The following is a 19,913-nucleotide window of genomic DNA, read 5'->3' on the forward strand; positions in this document are numbered from 1 at the left end:
TTTGAACCCATGACCTCTGACTTCAAAGGCCGGGCTCTTTCCACTGAGACACGCTGCTTCTCTGCAAGCGCTTAGTACAGTGCTCTGAACACAGTAAGCACTCAATAAATACGATTGAATGAGTGAATGAATGAATGAACGAATTAGAACCCATGACCTTCTGACTCCCAAGCTCTGAGGTCTAACCTGGCGCTGCCACATGCCTGCCGTGTGACCTCGGGTGAGTCATTTCAGTGCTCTTTACCTCAGTTTCCACATCTGAGAATAGGGACATCTTGCCCATATCTTGCCTCTGGCCTGGGACGTCTTACTTCCTCATCTTGGATAGACGACGATTCTTCCTCCCTTCCAAGCCAATCTCCTCCAAGAAGCCTTCCCTGACTGTGCCCTCCTCTCCTCTTCTCCCGCTCCCTTCTGCATCACCCTGCCTTGCTCTCTTTATCCATCCCTCCCCCACTACAGCATACATGTACATATCTGTAATTTATTCATTTATATTAATGCCCGTCTACCCTTCTAGATTGTAAGCTCATTGTGGGCAGGACATGTGTCTGTCTATTGTTGTATTGTACTCTCCCAGGCACTTAGTACAGTGTTGTGCACACAGTAAGCACTCAATAAATATGATGCGATTGAATAAACGTCTAAAAAATTAAACCTGTATTCCCTCCTATTTAGACTATGAGTCCCATGCAGGACAAAGGGCTTAGGAGTCCGAGGAAGTGGGTTCTAATTTCGACTCCGCCACTTCTCAGCTGCGTGACCTTGGGCAAGTCACTTCAGTTTTCTCATCTGTAAAGCAGGATGAATAATAATAATAATAATAATAATAATAATAACAATAATAATAATAATAATGGCATTTATTAAGCACCTACTGTGTGCCGAGCACTGCTATAAGCGCTAGGACAGATACAGGGAAATCAAGTTGTCCAACGGGGGGCACACAGTCTTAATCCCCATTTTACAGATGAGGTAACTTAGGCACAGAAAAGTTAAGTGACTTGCCCAAAGTCACACTGCTGACAATTGGCAGAGCCAGAATTTGAACCCATGACCTCTGACTCCAAAGCCTGGGTTCATTCAACCAGACTTCTTTAGACTTTAGACTTTTTAGACTGTAAGCCCTCTGTTGGGTAGGGACTGTCTCTATATATTGCCAACTTGTACTTCCCAAGCACTTAGTACAGTGCTCTGCACACAGTAAGTGCTCAATAAATACAATTGATTGATTGATTGATTGATTCCACTGAACCACAAGTCCCAGGTGGGACAAGGACTGTGTCCAACCTGATGGCCTTGTATCTACCCCAGTGCTTAGAACAGTACTTGGTCCACAGAAAGCCCTTAACAAATACCGTAATGATTATTCTTGTTAAGATGATGATGATGATGGTATTTCTTAAGTGCTTACTTTGTGCCAAGCAGTGTTCTAAGCGCTGGGGTAGGTCTCTATATGTTGCCAGCTTGTACTTCCCAAGTGCTTAGTACAGTGCCCTGCACACAGTAAGTGCTCAATAAATACGATTGAATGAATGAATGAATGAATCAGGTTGTCCCATGTGGGGCTCGCAGTCTCCAACCCCATTTTACAGCTGAGGAAATTGAGGCCCAGAGAAGTGAAGTGACTTGCCCAGCGTCACACAGCCGACGAGTGGTGGAGCCGGGATTGGAACCCAGGCCTCTGGATCCCCAGCCCAGGCTCTTTCCACTAAGCCACGCTGCTTCTCTAACTGCTTTGCACACAGTAAGCGCTTAACAAATGCTGTCGTATTGTTCTATCAATCAATCAATCGTATTTATTGAGCGCTTACTGTGTGCACTGTACTAAGTGCTTGGGAAGTACGAGTTGGCAACATATAGAGACAGTCCCTACCCAACAGTGGGCTCACAGTCTAGAAGGGGGAGACGGAGAACAAAACAAAACATACTAACAAAATAAAGTAAATAGAATAGATATGTACAGTTGTTCTGTAATAAGTTCTTGTGCCATCGAGTGCTCAATAAACAGCCCCGATGGATGGATGGATATCTAGACTGGGAGCCCATTGTTGGGTAGGGACTGCTGCTGCCCGGATTGTCTTTGTCCAGAAACGCTCTGGGCATGTTACTCCCCTCCTCAAAAATCTCCAGTGGCTACCAATCAATCTGCGCATCAGGCAGAAACTCCTCACCCTGGGCTTCAAGGCTGTCCATCCCCTCGCCCCCTCCTCCCTCACCTCCCTTCTCTCCTTCTCCAGCCCAGCCCGCACCCTCGGCTCCTCCACCGCTAATCTCCTCACCATACCTCGTTCTCGCCTGTCCCGCCATCGACCCCCGGCCCACGTCATCCCCCGGGCCTGGAATGCCCCCAGTCCCTCTGCCCCTCCGCCAAGCTAGCTCTCTTCCTCCCTTCAAGGCCCTACTGAGAGCTCACCTCCTCCAGGAGGCCTTCCCACACTGAGCCCCCTCCTTCCTCTCCCCCTCGCCCCCTCTCCATCCCCCCATCTTACCTCCTTCCCTTCCCCACAGCACCTGTATGTATGTATATATGTTTGTACATATTTATTACTCTATTTATTGATTGATTTATTTTACTTGTACATATCTATTCTATTTATTTTATTTTGTTACTGTGTTTGGTTCTGTTCTCTGTCTCCCCCTTTTAGACTGTGAGCCCACTGTTGGGTAGGGACTGTCTCTATGTGTTGCCAATTTGTACTTCCCAAGCACTTAGTACAGTGCTCTGCACATAGTAAGCGCTCAATAAATACGATTGATTGATTGATTGATTGATTGATTGACTGTCTCTTTATGCTGCCAGCTTGTACTTCCTAAGCACTTAGTCCAGTGTTCTGCACATAGTAAGTGCTCAATAAATATGATTGAATGATGAATGGATGGATGGATGGATGGGTGGACAGATGGACGGACGGATGGCTCTTAACCGGTGTCCCTTTTACCTCCGGCAGCGTGCGGCTGTGACCTGGCCGAGGGAGGGTTTTTCGTCAGACAAGGGGACTACATCTGCTCCCAGGACTATCAGAGGCTGTACGGCACACGCTGCTTCAGCTGTGACCAGTTCATCGAGGGCGAGGTCGTCTCCGCGCTGGGCAAGACTTACCACCCCGACTGCTTTGTGTGCGCTGTCTGTAGGTAAGTGCCTTCGTTTCCCTCCTCACCGTCATTGTCATCATAATCATTATCGTTATAATAATTATCATCATAATCATTAAGCGCTTAGTACAGTGCTCTGCACATAGGAAGCGCTCAATAAATACGATTGATGATGATCATAATCACGCTATTGGTTATTCATATTCATTAATTCATTCAGTCGTATTTTTTGAGCGCTTACTGGGTGCAGAGCACTGGACTAAGCGCTTGGGAAGTACAAGTTGGCAACGTATAGAGACGGCCCCTACCCAACAGCGGGCTCACAGTCTAGAGGGGGGAGACAGACAACAAAAGAAAACATATAAACCAAATAAAATAAATAGAATAAATATGTACAACTACAATAAATAGAGTAATAAATATGTACAAACATATATGCATATATACAGGTGTTGTGCGGAGGGGAAGCAGGTAAGGTGGGGGGATGAGGAGAGGAAGGAGGGGGCTCAGTCTGGGAAGGCCTCCTGGAGGAGGTGAGCTCTCAGTAGGGTCCCTACCCAACAATGGGCTCACAGCGTAGAAGGCTCCACCAATTGTCAGCTGTGTGACTTTGGGCAAGTCTCTTAACTTCTCTGGGCCTCAGTGACCTCATCTGTCAAATGGGGATGAAGACTGTGAGCCCCCCGAGGGACAGCCTGATCACCTTGTAATCCTCCCCAGTGCTTAGAACAGTGTTTGGCACATAGTAAGTGCTTAATAAATGCCATAATAATAATAATAATAATAATAATAATAATTGTTATTATTATTATTATTATTATTATATCTACCCCACTGCTTAATATGGTGCCTGGCACACAATAACGGCTTAGCGAATACTGTAAAATAAATAAAATAATAAGTAAGATGAGGGCTCCCTTGCCTCCAATCAATCAGTTGTATTTATTGAGTGCTTACTGTGTGCAGAGCTCTGTACTAAGCGCTTGGGAAGTACAAGTTGGCAACATGTAGAGACGGTCCCTACCCAACAGTGGGCTCCCCGTATCAGTTTATTCTTCTCGCTGCTGCCCCGGCCATTTTCCTAAAAAAATAGTTCTGCACCTCTCCCCGTGCTGCCAAATGGAAGCGGTGTGGCCTAGTGGATACGTCAGGGAGTCAGAAAGACCTGGGTTTGAATCCTGAGTCCTCCACTTGTAATAATAGTAAGACTGTGAGTCCGTCGTTGGGCAGGGGCTGTGTCTATCTGTTGCTGAATTGTACTTTCAGTTAGGTTAGGGAGTCAGAAGGACCTGGGTTTGAATCATTCATTCATTCAATCGTATTTATTGAGCACTTACTGTGTGCAGAGCACTGTACTAAGCGCTTGGGAAGTACCAGTTGAATCCTGACTCCTCCACCTGTAATAATAATAAGACTGTGAGCCCGTTGTTAGGCAGGGACTGTCTCTATCTGTTGCTGAATTGTACTTTCCAAGAGCTTAGTACAGTGCTCTGCACACAGTAAGTGCTCAATAAATAATAATAATAATAATAATAATGATGATAGCATTTATTAAGCGCTTACTATGTGCAAAGCACTGTTCTAAGCGCTGGGGAGGTTACAAGGTGATCAGACTGTCCCACGGGGGGCTCACAATCTTAATCCCCTATTTACAGATGAGGTAACTGAGGCACAGAGAAGTTAAGTGACTTGCCCAGAGTCACACAACTGGCAACTGGCGGAGCCGGGATTTGAACCCATGACCTCTGACTCCAAAGCCCGGGCTCTTTCCACTGAGCCATGATCATGCTTTAATGAATGAATAATAATGATGGTATTTGTTAAGCGCTTACTATGTGCCAAGCACCATTCTAAGCGCTGAGGTCGATACAAGGTGATCAGGTTGTCCCGCGTGGGGCTCACAGTCTTCATCCCCGTTTACAGATGAGGGAACTGAGGCTCAGAGAAGTGAAGTGACTTTCCCAAAGTCACCCAGCTGACAAGTGGCAGAGCTGGGATTAGAACCCATGACCTCTGGCTCCCAAGCCCGGGCTCTTTCCACTAAAGCCACACTCCTTCTCTGTGTGATTCTCTGTGATCTGTGGATGAAGACTGTGAGCCCCACGTGGGACAACCTGATGACCTTGTATCTCCCCCAGCATTTAGAACAGCGCTCGGCACATAGTAAGCGCTTAACAAATAACCTCATTATTCTTAATCATTATTTCTACCCCAGTACACAGAAAGCGGTGCTCTTCACATAGAAAGCGCTTAACAAATATCATCATTATTCTTAATCATTATTTCTACCCCAGCACACAGAAAGCGGTGCTCTTCACGTAGTAAGCGCTTAACAAATATCATCATTATTCTTAATCATTATTTCTACCCCAGCACACAGAAAGTGGTGCTCTTCACATAGTAAGCGCTTAACAAATGCCGTCATCATTATTAATTATTATTTCTACCCCAGTACACAGAAAGCGGTGCTCTTCACATAGTGAGCACTTAACAAATGCCATCATTGCCTCCCCACAGCACCTGTATATATGTATATAGGTTTGTATGTATTTATTACTCTATTTGTACATATTTATTCTATTTATTTTATTTTGTTAATATGTTTTGTTTTGTTCTCTGTCTCCCCCTTCTAGACTGTGAGCCCACTGTTGGGTAGGGACCGTCTCTATATGTTGCCAACTTGTACTTCCCAAGCGTTTAGTACAGTGCCCTGCACACAGTAAGCGCTCAATAAATACGCTGGATCATTATTATTATTAATTATTATTTCAACCCCGGCATTTAGAACGGTGCTCGGCACATAGTAAGCGCTTCACAAGCACCATCATTTATTTTATTTTTTATCGTCTTGCCGCAGATTGCCTTTTCCTCCTGGGGACCGGGTGACGTTCAACGGGAAAGTGTGCGTCTGCCAAAAGTGTGCCGTGCCGGCCCCCGCCAGCGGCAGCAGTCCTTATCTCATCCAGGGCCGCAGAAGTAAGCCGGGTCCTCAGGGTGGGCCGTCCTTGTCCCCTGGGTGGGAGGGTGGAGTCTGAACAGCTCTAGATTGGAAGCTCTTTGTGGGCAGGGACTGTGTCATTCTATTGTTTATTCACTCATAGGAACAGCTCTAGACTAGAAGCTCTTTGTGGGCAAGTACTGTGTTGGTTCTATTGTTTATTCATTCATCAGAACAGCTCTAGACTGGAAGCTCTTTGTGGGCAGGGACTGTGTCGGTTCTATTGTTTATTCACTCATCGGAACAGCTCTAGACTAGAAGCTCTTTGTGGGCAGGGACTGTGTTGGTTCTATTGTTTATTCATTCATCAGAACAGCTCTAGACTGGAAGCTCTTTGTGGGCAGGGACTGTGTCGGTTCTATTGTTAATTCACTCATTGGAACAGCTCTAGACTAGAAGCTCTTTGTGGGCGAGGACTGTGTTGGTTCTATTATTTATTCATTCATCAGAACAGCTCTAGACTGGAAGCTCTTTGTGGGCAAGGACTGTGTTGGTTCTATTATTTATTCATTCATCAGAACAGCTCTAGACTGGAAGCTCTTTGTGGGCAGGGACTGTGTCGGTTCTATTGTTTATTCATTCATCAGAACAGCTCTAGACTGGAAGCTCTTTGTGGGCAGGGACTGTGTTGGTTCTATTGTTTATTCATTCATCAGAACAGCTCTAGACTGGAAGCTCTTTGTGGGCAGGGACTGTGCTGGTTCTATTGTTTATTCACTCATTGGAACAGCTCTAGACTAGAAGCTCTTTGTGGGCAGGGACTGTGTTGGTTCTATTGTTTATTCATTCATCAGAACAGCTGTAGACTGGAAGCTCTTTGTGGGCAGGGACTGTGTCGGTTCTATTGTTCATTCATCAGAACAGCTCTAGACTGGAAGCTCTTTGTGGGCAGGGACTGTGTCGGTTCTATTGTTTATTCATTCATCAGAACAGCTCTAGACTGGAAGCTCTTTGTGGGCAGGGACTGTGTCGGTTCTACTTTTCATTCATCGAACAGCTCTAGACTGGAAGCTCTTTGTGGGCAGGGACTGTGTCGCTTCTATTGTTCATTCATTCAATCATTCAATCGTATTTATTGAGCGCTTACCGTGTGCAGAGCACTGGACTAAGCGCTTGGGAAGGACAAATCAGCAACATAAAGAGGCGGTCCCTACCCAACAACGGGCTCACAGTCTAGAAGGGGGGAGACGGACAATAAAACAAAATAAAACAAGTAAAGGTGTCAATAGAGAAGCAGCGTGGCTCAGTGGAAAGAGCCCGGGCTTTGGAGTCAGTGGTCATGGGTTCGAATCTCAGCTCCGCCAATTGTCAGCTGTGTGGCTTTGGGCAAGTCACTTCACTTCTCTGCGCCTCAGTTACCTCATCTGTAAAATGGGGATTGACTGTGAGCCCCCCGTGGGACAACCTGATCACCTTGTAACCTCCCCAGCGCTTAGAACAGTGCTTCAGTAAGCGCTTAATAAATGCCATCATTATTATTATTATTATTGTAATACCATCAGAATAGATAAATAGAATTATAGCTACACACACACAAACACACACACACGTGTGTGTGTATATATGTATGTTCGTTTGATGCCTCTCTTTTTGCTTTTTTTTATTGTCCGTCTCCCCCTTCTAGACTGTGAGCCCATTGTTGGGTAGGGATTGTCTCTATCTGTTACCAAATTGTACTTTCCAAGCGTTTAGTACAGTGCTCTGCACACAGTAAGTGCTCAATAAATATGATTGAAAGAATGAATGAATGAATGAATACTCCCCCGCAGTGCTTAGTACCTCTGCACACGGGAAGTGCCCAATAAATATGAGAAGCAGAATCATGTATGATAATCAGCATGATTTAGGGAATAGAGCTTGGGCCCGGGAGTCAGAAGGTCATGGGTTCTAATTCCGACTCCGCCACTTGTCTGCTGTGTGGCCTTGGGCGAGTGACTTCACTTCTCTGGGCCTCAGTTGGAAAGTACAGTTCAGCCACAGAGACAATTCATTCGCTCATTCATTCAATCGTATTTATTTAGAGAAGCAGTGTGGCTCAGTAGGGAAGAGCCCGGGCTTTGGAGTCAGAGGTCATGGGTTCAAATCCCAGCTATGCCAATTGTCAGCTGTGTGACTTTGGGCAAGTCACTTAACTTCTCTGGGCCTCAGTTACCTCATGTGGAAAATGGGGATTAAGACTGTGAGCCCCACCAGGGACAACCTGATCACCTTGTAACCTCCCCAGCGCTTAGAACAGTGCTTTGCACATAGTAAGCCCTTAATAAATGTTATTATTATTATTATTATTATTATTTATTGATTGCTCACTGTGTGCAGAGCACTGTACTAAGCGCTTGGAAAGTCCAATTCGGCAACAGTTAGAGACAATCCCTACCCAACAACGGGCTCACCATCTTGGCACGCAGTAAGCACTTAACAAATGCCAATATCATCATTATTATTATCATTATTAATAAACACATGTCATCAAAGAAGACTTTTTCTTCCCCTGGGAGAGCTTCTGAAGCCAGAGAGGAATGGTTTTGTCATTTTGGGGAATTGAAACCTACTGTGTTTTAGCCTGAAAGTCTGAGGCGCATGAAAAGTGGCCCAGCCGGGATTTTCCGATCGGGCCAGCGGAAACGGACGAGTCCTGAGGCTCCGGTACTGAACCTCGGTTCTCTCCGCGGCCTGGACGATTCTTCCGAAGCCTGAAGCAGACTGGGCCAAATGAGCGGGCAGAATTTCCCTTCATCACCGTGAAAGGGGCTAAAGGAAAGCAAAGTGACCCTGAAATGGTTGCTGAAAATATGAATTCATTCAATCGCATTTATTGAGCGCTTACTGTGTGCGGAGCACCATGCTAAGCTCTTAGGAAGTACAAATCAGCAACATATAGAGACGGTCCCTACCCAACAACGGGCTCACAGTCTAGAAGGAGGAGACAGACAACAAAACCAAACAAGTAGACAGGCGTCAATAGCATCAAAATAAATAGAATTATAGATATAGACACATCATTAATTAATTAATTCATTCATTCATATTATTGAGCACTTACCGTGTGCAGAGCACTGTACTAAGTGCTTGGGAAGTACAAGTCGGCAACATATAGAGACCCAATAACGAGATCACAGTCTAGAAGGGGGAGGCAGACAACAAAACATCAGTACAAATATACACGAGTGCTTTGGGGAGGGAAAGGGGGTAGAGCAGAGGGAGGAAGTAATGATAATAATAATAATAATAATAATAATAATAATATATCTGTAATATATTATATTATATATTACATTACATACTATAATTATATAGTATAAAATAATATATTATTATATTATATTATATATTGTATTATATTATAATACAATATATATGTATTATATGCCTGTATATATGTTTGTACATATTTATTACTCTATTTATTTATTTTACTTGTACATATCTATTCTATTTATCTTATTTTGTTAGTATGTTTGCTTTTGTTCTCTGTCTCCCCCTTTTAGACTGTGAGCCCACTGCTGGGTAGGGACTGTCTCTATATGTTGCCAACTTGTACTTCCCAAGCGCTTAGTACAGTGCTCTGCACACAGTAAGCGCTCAATATATATGATTGATGATGACGATGATGATGATAATAATAATAATAGCATTTCTAAAGCGCTTACTATGTGCAAAGCACTGTTCTAAGTGCTGGGGAGATTACAAGGTGACCAGGTTGTCCCATGTGGGGCTCACAGTCTTAATCCCCATTTTACAGATGAGGTAACTGCGGCCCAGAGAAGTTAAAGTGACTTGTCCAAAGTCACCCAGCTGACAAGTGGCGGAGCCGGCACTTGAACCCCGACCTCTGACTCCAAAGCCTGTGCTCTTTCCACTGAGCCACGCTGCTTTGTGGGGGGAGGAGCAGAGGAAAAGTGGGGGCTCAGTTTGGGAAAATATCTTAGCCTTTTTTAGGGTGACAGCATCTCATTTGCTCTTGCTCCCGTCCTCCCTCCTGCCTGGAATTCCTTCCTCCTCCACATCCTGGAGTTGACCGCTCTCCCCGGCCTCAAAGTCTGTCTTAAATCACATTTCCTCTATGAGAACATCCCCCATTTTAATTTCTCTCCCCCCACGACTGCCAACTCTCAGCACTTCTGTTTCCCTTAAGGAGCAGCATGGCCTAGTGGAAAGAGCAGGGGAGAGGACCTGGGTTCTAATCCCGGCTCCGCCACTTGTTTGCTGTGTGACCTTGGACAAGTCGCTTCACTTCTCTGGGCCTCAGTTTCCTCCTCTGCCAAGTGGGGATTCAATACATGTGCTCTCTCATCATCATCAATCGTATTTATTGAGCGCTTACTATGTGCAGAGCACTGTACTAAGCGCTTGGGAAGTACAAATTGGCAACATATAGAGACAGTCCCTACCCAACAGTGGGCTCATAGTCTAAAAGGGGGAGACAAACATACTAACAAAATAAAATAAATAGAATAGATATGTACAAATAAAATAAATAAATAAATAAATAGAGTAAAAAATATGTACAAACATATATACATATATACAGGTGCTGTGGGGAAGGGAAGGAGGTAAGATGGGGGGGATGCAGAGATGAGCCTCATGTGGGACCTGGTCATCTCGTATGTACCCCAGTGCTTGGCACATAATAAGTGCTTAACAGATGTCACAATTATTATTATTATTATTATTTTTAAGCACTTGAGCACTCACCGTACTCCCGTTTCTTCACCCTCCCACGAACTAAAAATAATAATTATGGTATTTATGAAGCACCTACTATGTTCCAGGCACTGTACTAATCGCTGGGATGGGTACCATCAGCGTAGCTCATTGGAAAGAGCATGGGCTTGAGAGTCAGAGGTAATGGGTTCTAATCCTGACTCCGCCGCTTGTCAGCTGTGTGACTTTGGGCAAATCACTTAACTTCTCTGGGCCTCAGTTCCCTCATCTGTAAAATGGGGATTAAGTTTGGGAGCCCCACACGGGACAACCTGATCACCTTGTATCCCCCCAGTGCTTAGAACAGTGCTCACAACAAATACCATCATTATTCTTATTATTACCAGCACATCGGGTTGGACACAGTTCCTGTCCCGCATTAGGCTCACAGTCTCAATCCCCATTTTACAGATGAGGGAACTGAGGCCCAGAGAAGTGAAGTAACCCACGATCACACAGCAGAGAACTGTCAGAGCCAGGATTAGAACCCATGACCTTTAGACTCCCAGTCCCGGGTTCCATCCGCTACTCACTGTAGGATTTTTTAGACTGTGAGCCCACTGTTGGGTAGGGACTGTCTCTATATGTTGCCAACTTGTACTTCCCAAGCGCTTAGTACAGTGCTCTGCACACAGTAAGTGCTCAATAAATATGATTGATTGATTGATTGATTGATTTTTATACACACCTTTATAGTCTGTTTCTTCTGCCTGTGTGTAATGTATTTCAGTGTGTGTCTTCCCTGATAGATTGTGTGGTCTGAGAGGACAGGGCTGCTGTCTTCTAATTTGATTTGACTCTCCCAAGGACATAATAATGATGGCATTTATTAAGCGCTTGCTATATGCAAAGCACTGTTCTAAGCGCTGGGGAGGTTACAAGGTGATCAGGTTGTCCCCCGCGGGGCTCACAGTCTTAATCCCCATTTTACAGATGGGGGAACTGAGGCCCAGAGATGTTAAGTGACTTGCCCAAAGTCACACAGCTGACAATAGAGAAGCAGCGTGGCTCAGTGGAAAGAACACGGGCTTGGGAGTCAGAGGTCATGGGTTTTAATCCCACCTCTGCCGCTTGTCAGTTGTGTGACTTTGGGCAGGTCACTTCACTTCTCTGGGCCTCAGTTCCCTCATCTGGAAAATGGGGATTAAGACTGTGAGCCCCATGTGGGACAACCTGATTACCTTGTATCTCCCCCAGCGCTTAGAACAGTGCTTGGCACATAGTAAGCGTTTAACAAATGCCATCATTATTAATTGGCGGAGCTGGGATTTGAAACTATGACCTCTGACATATGAAGGCAATCAATAAATGCTATTAATTGATAGATTGAATTTTGTTTTGTGGGTTTTGAGAGGCAAATTTTCCTTGGGGAAATCCCTTTAAATCCACCTTTAGACGGCCATATCATCAGCATCATCAATCGTATTTATTGAGCACTTACTATGTGCAGAGCACTGTACTTAGCGCTTGGGAAGTACAAGTTGGCAACATATAGAGACAGTCCCTACCCAACAGTGGGCTCACAGTCTAAAAGGGGGAGACAGAGAACAAAACCAAACATACTAACAAAATAAAATAAATAGAATAGATATGTACAAGTAAAATAAATGAATAAATAGAGTAATAAATATGTACAAACATCTAAGATTAATTCATTAGTTATGGCATCTGTTAAGCGCTTACTAGGTGCCAACCACTATTCTAAGCACTGAAGTAGATACAAGTTAATCAGGTCGGGCACAGTCCCTGTCCCACATGGGGCTCCAACTCTCATCCCCATTTTACAGATGAAGTAACCGAGGCACAGAGAAGTGAATGTCACACAGCAGACAAGTGGTGGAGCCGGGATTAGAACTCAGGTCCTTCTGACTTCCAGGCCTGGGGTCTAGTCACTAAGCCACATTGCTTCTGATTGGGCTCTGACTGGCACAATTATTGTGAAATTCATGCAATCGTATTTATTGAGTGCGTTCTGTAGGCAGAGCACTGTATTAAGCACTTGGAGAATAATAATAAATATTATTATTTATAATAATAAGCGCTTAGTTATTAGTTATTAGCTTAGCTATTCACTATTAGCTTAGTTATTGGTTATTAGTTTATAATAATAAGCGCTTATTTATAATGATCCAAGCGCTTAGTACAGTGCTCTGCACACAGTAAGCGCTCAATAAATACGATTGAATGAATGAATAAATAATAATTATGCCATTTGTTAAGTCCTTACTATGTGCCAAGCACCGTTCTAAGCACTGGGGTAGTTAAAAAGTAATCAGGTTGTCCCACGTGGGGCTCGCAGGCTTAATCCCCATTTTACAGATGAGGTAACTGAGGCACAGAGAAGTTAAGTGACTTGCCCAGGTTCACACTGGGGACGAGTGGAGGAGTTGGAATTAGAACCCAGGTTCTCCGACTTCCAAGCCCGGGCTCTTTCCCCTAGGCCAAACTGCTCCTCAGTAATTAGCTGTGTGACTCTGGGCAACTCACTTAACTTCTCTGTGCTTCAGTTCCCTCCTCTGTAAAATGGGGATGAAGATTGTGAGCCCCCATGTGGGACAACCTGATGACCTTGTATCTACACCGGCGCTTAGAACAGTGCTTGGCATATAGTAAACACCTAACAGTCTTCTAGACTGTGAGCCCACTGTTGTGTAGGGACCGTCTCTATATGTTGCCAACTTGGACTTCCCAAGCGCTTAGTACAGTGCTCTGCACACAGTAAGCGCTCACTAAATACGATTGAATGAATGAATGAATACCATCATCATCACTAAGCATAGTGCCTGGCACATAGTAAGCAATCAACACATGCCATTATTATTATTGTTATTATTAGTCCATTAGTTAATCAATCAATATTTATTGAGTACTGACTTTGAACAGAGCCCCGTCCACATGGCCTTGTTGACAGAGCCCGGGCCTGGGAATCAGAAGGACCTGGGTTCTAATCCTGGGCTCCGCCACCTGTCTGCTGGGTGACCTTGGGCAAGTCACTTCACTTCCCTGGGCCCCAGTTCCCTCAACTGTAAAATAGGGATGAAGACTGTGAGCCCCATGTGGGACAGGGGCTGTGTCCAACCTGATTTACTTGTATCCATCCCAGCGCTTAGTACAGTACCTGACACATAATAAGCATTTATAATAATAATGATGATGGCATTTGTTAAGTGCTTACTATGTGTGAAGCACTGTTCTAAGCGCTGGGGGGAATATAATGATGGCATTTATTATGTGCAAAGCACTTCTCTAAACGCTGAGGAGGTTACAAGGTGATCAGGTTGTCCCACGGGGGGCTCACAGTCTTAATCCCCATTTTCCAGATGAGGTAACCGAGGCGCAGAGAAGTGAAGTGACTTGCCCAAAGTCACACAGCTGACAATTGGCGGAGCTGGGATTTGAACCCATGACCTCTGACTCCAAAGCCCGGGCTCTTTCCACTGAGCCACGCTGCTTTTCTAAATATACGGTGATCAGGTTGTCCCAAGTGGGGCTCACAGTCTTAATCCCCATTTTACAGATGAGGGAACTGAGGCACAGAGAAGTTAAGTGCCTTGCCCAAAGTCACACAGCTGACAATTGGCGGAGCTGGGATTTGAACCCATGACCTCTGACTCCAAAGCCCATGCCCTTTCCACTGAGCCACGCTGCTTCTCTGCTTAATCAATACCATAAAAGAAATAGATGTTCCCCTGGCTACGAAGACCTGCTTTGTGTCAGTGACCTTGTCACAGTGTCTTCCTGATATCTAATAATAACGGCATTTATTAAGTGCTTACTATGTGCAAAGCACTGTTCTAAGCGCTGGGGAGGTTACAAGGTGATCAGGTGGTCCCACGGGGGGCTCACAGTCTTAATCCCCGTTTTACAGATGAGGGAACTGAGGCATAGAGAAGTTAAGTGCCTTGCCCAAAGTCACACAGCTGACAATTGGCGGAGCTGGGATTTGAACCCATGACCTCTGACTCCAAAGCCCGGGCTCTTTCCACTGAGCCACGCTGCTTTTCTAAATATAAGGTGATCAGGTTGTCCCAAGTGGGGCTCACAGTCTTAATCCCCATTTTCCAGATGAGGTAACTGAGGCGCAGAGAAGTGAAGTGACTTGCCCAAAGTCACACAGCTGACAAGTGGCGGGGTCGGGATTAGAACCCATGGCCTCTGACTCCCAAACCCATGCCCTTTCCACTGAGCCACGCTGCTTCTCTGCTTAATCAATACCATAAAAAAAATAGATGTTCCCCTGGCTACGAAGACCTGCTTTGTGTCAGTGACCTTGTCACAGTGTCTTCCTGATATCTAATAATAACGGCATTTATTAAGTGCTTACTATGTGCAAAGCACTGTTCTGAGCTATGGGGTGCTTACAAGGTGATCATGTTGTCCCACAGGGGGCTCACAGTCTTAATCCCCATTTTACAGATGAGTTAACTGAGGCACAGAGAAGTTAAGTGACCGCAGCATGGCTCAATTGAAACAGCATGGTCTTGGGAGTCAGAGGTCATGGGTTCAAATCCCGGCTCTGCCGGCTGTCATTCATTCATTCATTCAGTCGTATTTATTGAGTGCTTACTGTGTGCAGAGCACTGTACTAAGCGCTTGGGAAGTACAAGTTGGCAACATATAGAGACGGTCCCTACCCAACAGCGGGCTCACAGTCTAGAAGGGGGAGACAGACAACAAAACAAAGCATATTAACAAAATAAAATAAATAAAATAGTAAATATGTACAAGTAAAATGAATAGAGTAATAAATCTGTACAAACATATAGACAGGTGCTATGGGGAGGGGAAGATGGGGGGGATGAGGGGGAGGGGAGAGGAAGGAAGGGGCTCAGTCTGGGGCTCAGCTGTGTGACCTTGGGCAAGTCACTTAACTTCTCTGGGCCTCAGTTACCTCACCTGTAAAATGGGGATTAAGACCGTGAGCCCCACGTGGGACAACCTGATCACCTTGTCTTCTCCCCAGCGCTTAGAACAGTGCTTTGCACATAGTAAGCGCTTATCAAATGCCATCATTATTAGTAGGAGTAGTAGTAATGAAAGCCTCAATTTTTTCTTGGCAGGCTGCGGAGGCTGTGGTTTGGAAATCCAAAATGGGCAGTCCCTGGTGGCTTTAGATCAACATTGGCATCTGGGCTGTTTCAAATGCAAGACCTGCGGAAAACTTCTGAACGCCGAATACATCAGCAAGTAAGTTGGGGAAAACCTTCAGGCACCTCTTCTTTTTTTAATAAATAAAATGGTATTTGTTAAGCCCCTACTATGTTCCAGGCTCCATACTAAGGTCTGGGGTAAGATTCATTCATTCATTCAATCGCATTTATTGAGCGCTTACTGTGTGCAGAGCACTGTACTAAGCGCTTGGGAAGTACAAGTTGGCAACATGTAGAGAAGGTCCCTACCCAACATCGGGCTCACAGTCTAGAAGACTTATTTGGAAGATATAAACAAATTGGGTTGGGCACAGTCCGTGTCCCATATGGGGCTCAAGGTCTTAATCCCCATTTTGCCAATGAGGAAACTGAGGCACAGAGAAATGAACTGACTTGCCCCAAGTCACACCGCAGGCAAGTGACGGGGCCGGGATTAGAACTCAGGTCCTTTTGGCTCCCAGGCCTGGGCTCTAGCAACTAGGCCATGATGATTCTCTTGGGACCCCAGCCTTTAAGACTTCTAGACTGTGAGCCCGTTGTCGGGTAGGGACCGTCTCTATATGTTGCCAACTTGTACTTCCCAAGCGCTTAGTACAGTGCTCTGCACACAGTAAGTGCTCAATAAATATGATTGATTGATTGATTGATTGATTGATTTAATCAGTCAATTAGGGATTACCTGTTGTTAGGTAGGGATTGTCTCTATCTGTTGCCAAATTGTACTTTCCAAGCACTTAGTACAGTGCTCTGCACACAGCAAGTGCTCAGTAGATACGATTGGATGAATGAATAGATATTTGTTCATTCATTCATTCATTCATTCAATCGCATTTATTGAGCGCTTACTGTGTTCAGAGCACTGTACTAAATGCTCGAGAAGTACACGTTGGCAACATATAGAAACGGTCCCTCCCCAACAACAGGCTCACAGTCTAGAAGGGGAGACAGACAACAAAACAAAATATATTAACAAAATAAAATAAATAGAATAGTAAGTATGTACAAGTAAAATAAATAGAGTAATAATTTGTTGCCAAATTGTACTTTTCAAGCGCTTAGTACAGTGCTCTACACACAGTAAGAGCTCAATAAATACACTTGAGTGAATAATCGAATGAATGAATCAATCAGTGCATTTGTTGGAGCATTTGTGTTGTGCAGAGCACTTACTAAACACTTGGGAGAGTACAGTGTCAGTGCTTGGCACATAGTAAGCACTTAACAAATGCCATCATTATTATTATTATGAATAATAACAATTTTATAATAATATATAATTATAATATATAACATAAAAATATAATGATAAAGAGAATAAAGGGTTGCAGCACGGCTTAATGGAAAGAGCCCGGACTTGGGAGTCAGAGGTCATGGGTTCTAATCCGGCTCTGCCAATTGTCAGCTGTGTGACTTTGGGTGAGTCATTTCACTTCTCTGTGCCTCAGTTACCTCATCTGTAAAATAGGGATGAAGACTGTGAGCCCCATGTGGGAAAACCTGATCACCTTGTTTCCTCCCCAGCGCTTAGAAGAGTGTTTTGCACATAGTAAGCGCTGAACAAATGCCATCATTATTATTTTTATTATTAAGTCCAGTGACATTATCCCTGCCCACAGGGAGCTTTTAAATCCTAGCTGGGGGAGACAGATTTTAAAATAAACTACAGTTTATTAATGTCTGTCTCACCCACTAAACTGTAAGCTCATTGCAGGTAGGGAATGGGTCTCCTTAGTGTTCTTGGACTCTCCTTAGTGTAGTCCTTTGCACACAGTAAGCAATCAATAAATGTGATTGATCGAATGAATGAATGGATGAATGAATAAATGAATGAAAGACAGGGCCTGGGGTAGGGTATAAGGATATGGACATCATTCATTCATTCGTATTTATTGTGCGCTTACTGTGTGCAGCGCACTGTACTAAGCGCTTGGGAAGTACAAGTTGGCAACATATAGAGTGGTTTGAGGTTCAGGGAGGGCAGATTATCGAAATTCATTCATTCATTCAATCGTATTTATTGAGCACTTACTGTGTGCAGAGCACTGGACTAAGAGCTTGGGAAGTACAAGTCGGCAACAGATAGAGACGGTCCCTACCCAACAACGGGCTCACAGTCTAGAAGGGGGAGGCAGACAACAAAACAAAACATGTGGACAGGTGTCAAGTCATCGGAATAAATAGAAGTAAAGCTAGATGCACATCATTAACAAAATAAATAGAATAGTAAATATAAGCACTCAATAAATACGATTGAATGAATGAAATGAATAGAAGGGGAAGACAGACAACAAAACAAAACATGTAGACAGGTGTCAAAATCACCAGAATAAATAGAATTAAAGCTATGCCAAAGGGGTGCACATTTGAATGCATAGGTGAGGCCCTCTCTCTCACACACCCACACACACACACACATACACATCTAGGAAGGAAGGACTCTAGTGCTTAGGTGACATGATTGGGAGGAAAGATAATAATCATAATAATAATATTTTTGGTATTTGTTAGGCGCTTACTATGTGCAAAGCACTGTTCTAAGCACTGGGGAGGATACAAGGTGATCAGGTTGTCCCATGTGGGGTTCACCATCTTAATCCTCATTTTACAGATGAGGTAACTGAGGCACAGAGAAGTTAAGGGCCTCCAAAGTCACACAGCTAAGTGGCAGAGCCGGAATTTGAACCCGTGACCTCTGACTCCAAAGACCGTGCTCTTTCCACTGAGCCTCGCTGCTTCTCTATACAAGCAAATTGAGTTGGACGCAGTCCCTGTCCAACTTGGGGATCACAGTCTCACTCCCCACTTTATAGATGAGGGAACTGTGGCCCAGAGAAGTGAGGTGACTTATCCAAGGTCACACAGCAGACAAGTGGCAGAAGAGGGATTAGAACCCATAGATAGGGTGGTCGAGGAATGAGGAATTTCGGTCATGAGAATTGCATGACTGTTTCTCAGGATTTTGAAATAATTAATAATAATAATAATAATAATAATAATGGCATTTAAGCACTTACTATGTGCAAAGCACTGTTCTAAGTGCTGGGGGGGATACAAGGTGATCAGGTTGTCCCAGGTGGGGCTCACAGTCTTAATCCTCATTTTACAGGTGAGGGAACTGAGGTTCAGAGACGTTAAGTGACTTACCCAAAGTCACACAGCTGATAATAATAATAATAATAATAATTATTATTATTATTATTATTAAGTGCTTACTATGTGTAAAGCACTGTTCTAAGCACTGAGGAGGTTACAAGGTGATCAGGTTGTCCCACGTGGGTCTCATGGTCTTAATCCCCATTTTATAGATGAGGTAACTGAGGCGCAGAGAAGTGAAGTGACTTGGCCAAAGTCACACAGCTAAGTGGCAAAATAGTGGTGGAAATAGAAATTAATTCATTCAGTCATATTTATTGAGCACTTACTGTGTGCAGAGCACTGTACTAAGTGCTGGAAAAGTACAATACAGCATACTTGACCATCTTCTTCTGGCTCCTGGACATCTAGAGGGTTTCCTCTCATCCTCCCTCCTCCAACCAAATCCCCAGTGCTTTCCTCCTCACCCCGTTCACTCAGCTGCCACTGTTAACCCACTTATGAGACACCCAGGATAATAATAATAATAATAATAATAATAATAATAATAATAATAATAATGATAATGATATATTTGTTAAGTGCTTGCTATGTGCCAAGCACTGTTCTAAATGCTGGGGAAGATACAAGGTGATCAGATTGTCCCACGTGGGGCTCACAGTCTCAATCCCCATTTTACAGAAGTAGTAACTGAGGCACAGAGAAATTAAGCAACTTGCCCAAAATCACACAGCTGACAAGCGGTGGAGCCAGGATTAGAACCCATAGCCGTGCTGCCTAGTGGATAGAGCACATGCCGGGGAGTCAGAAGGACCTGGGTTCTAATCCCGGCTCCACCACCTGTCCGCCGTGTGACCTTGGACAAGTCACGTCAC

At 44.4% G+C, this 19,913-nt stretch overlaps 1 protein-coding gene across 18 annotated transcripts in view; it reads left to right on the forward strand.

The window, feature by feature from the left end:
- ABLIM2 (actin binding LIM protein family member 2) overlaps window positions 1–19,913 on the forward strand; it is a 308,934-nt gene that overhangs the window by 127,120 nt on the left and 161,901 nt on the right. For all 18 annotated transcript variants that reach the window (XM_038744827.1, XM_038744831.1, XM_038744830.1 and 15 more), the window contains exons 3-5: window positions 2,952–3,135; window positions 5,954–6,072; window positions 15,856–15,982. In XM_038744827.1, the coding sequence (XP_038600755.1) occupies window positions 2,952–3,135; window positions 5,954–6,072; window positions 15,856–15,982 (430 nt within the window). The remainder of the gene's footprint in view (window positions 1–2,951; window positions 3,136–5,953; window positions 6,073–15,855; window positions 15,983–19,913) is intronic.

This window comes from Tachyglossus aculeatus, chromosome 4 (genome assembly GCF_015852505.1).
Source record: "Tachyglossus aculeatus isolate mTacAcu1 chromosome 4, mTacAcu1.pri, whole genome shotgun sequence".
Taxonomy (NCBI): Eukaryota; Metazoa; Chordata; class Mammalia; order Monotremata; family Tachyglossidae; genus Tachyglossus; species Tachyglossus aculeatus.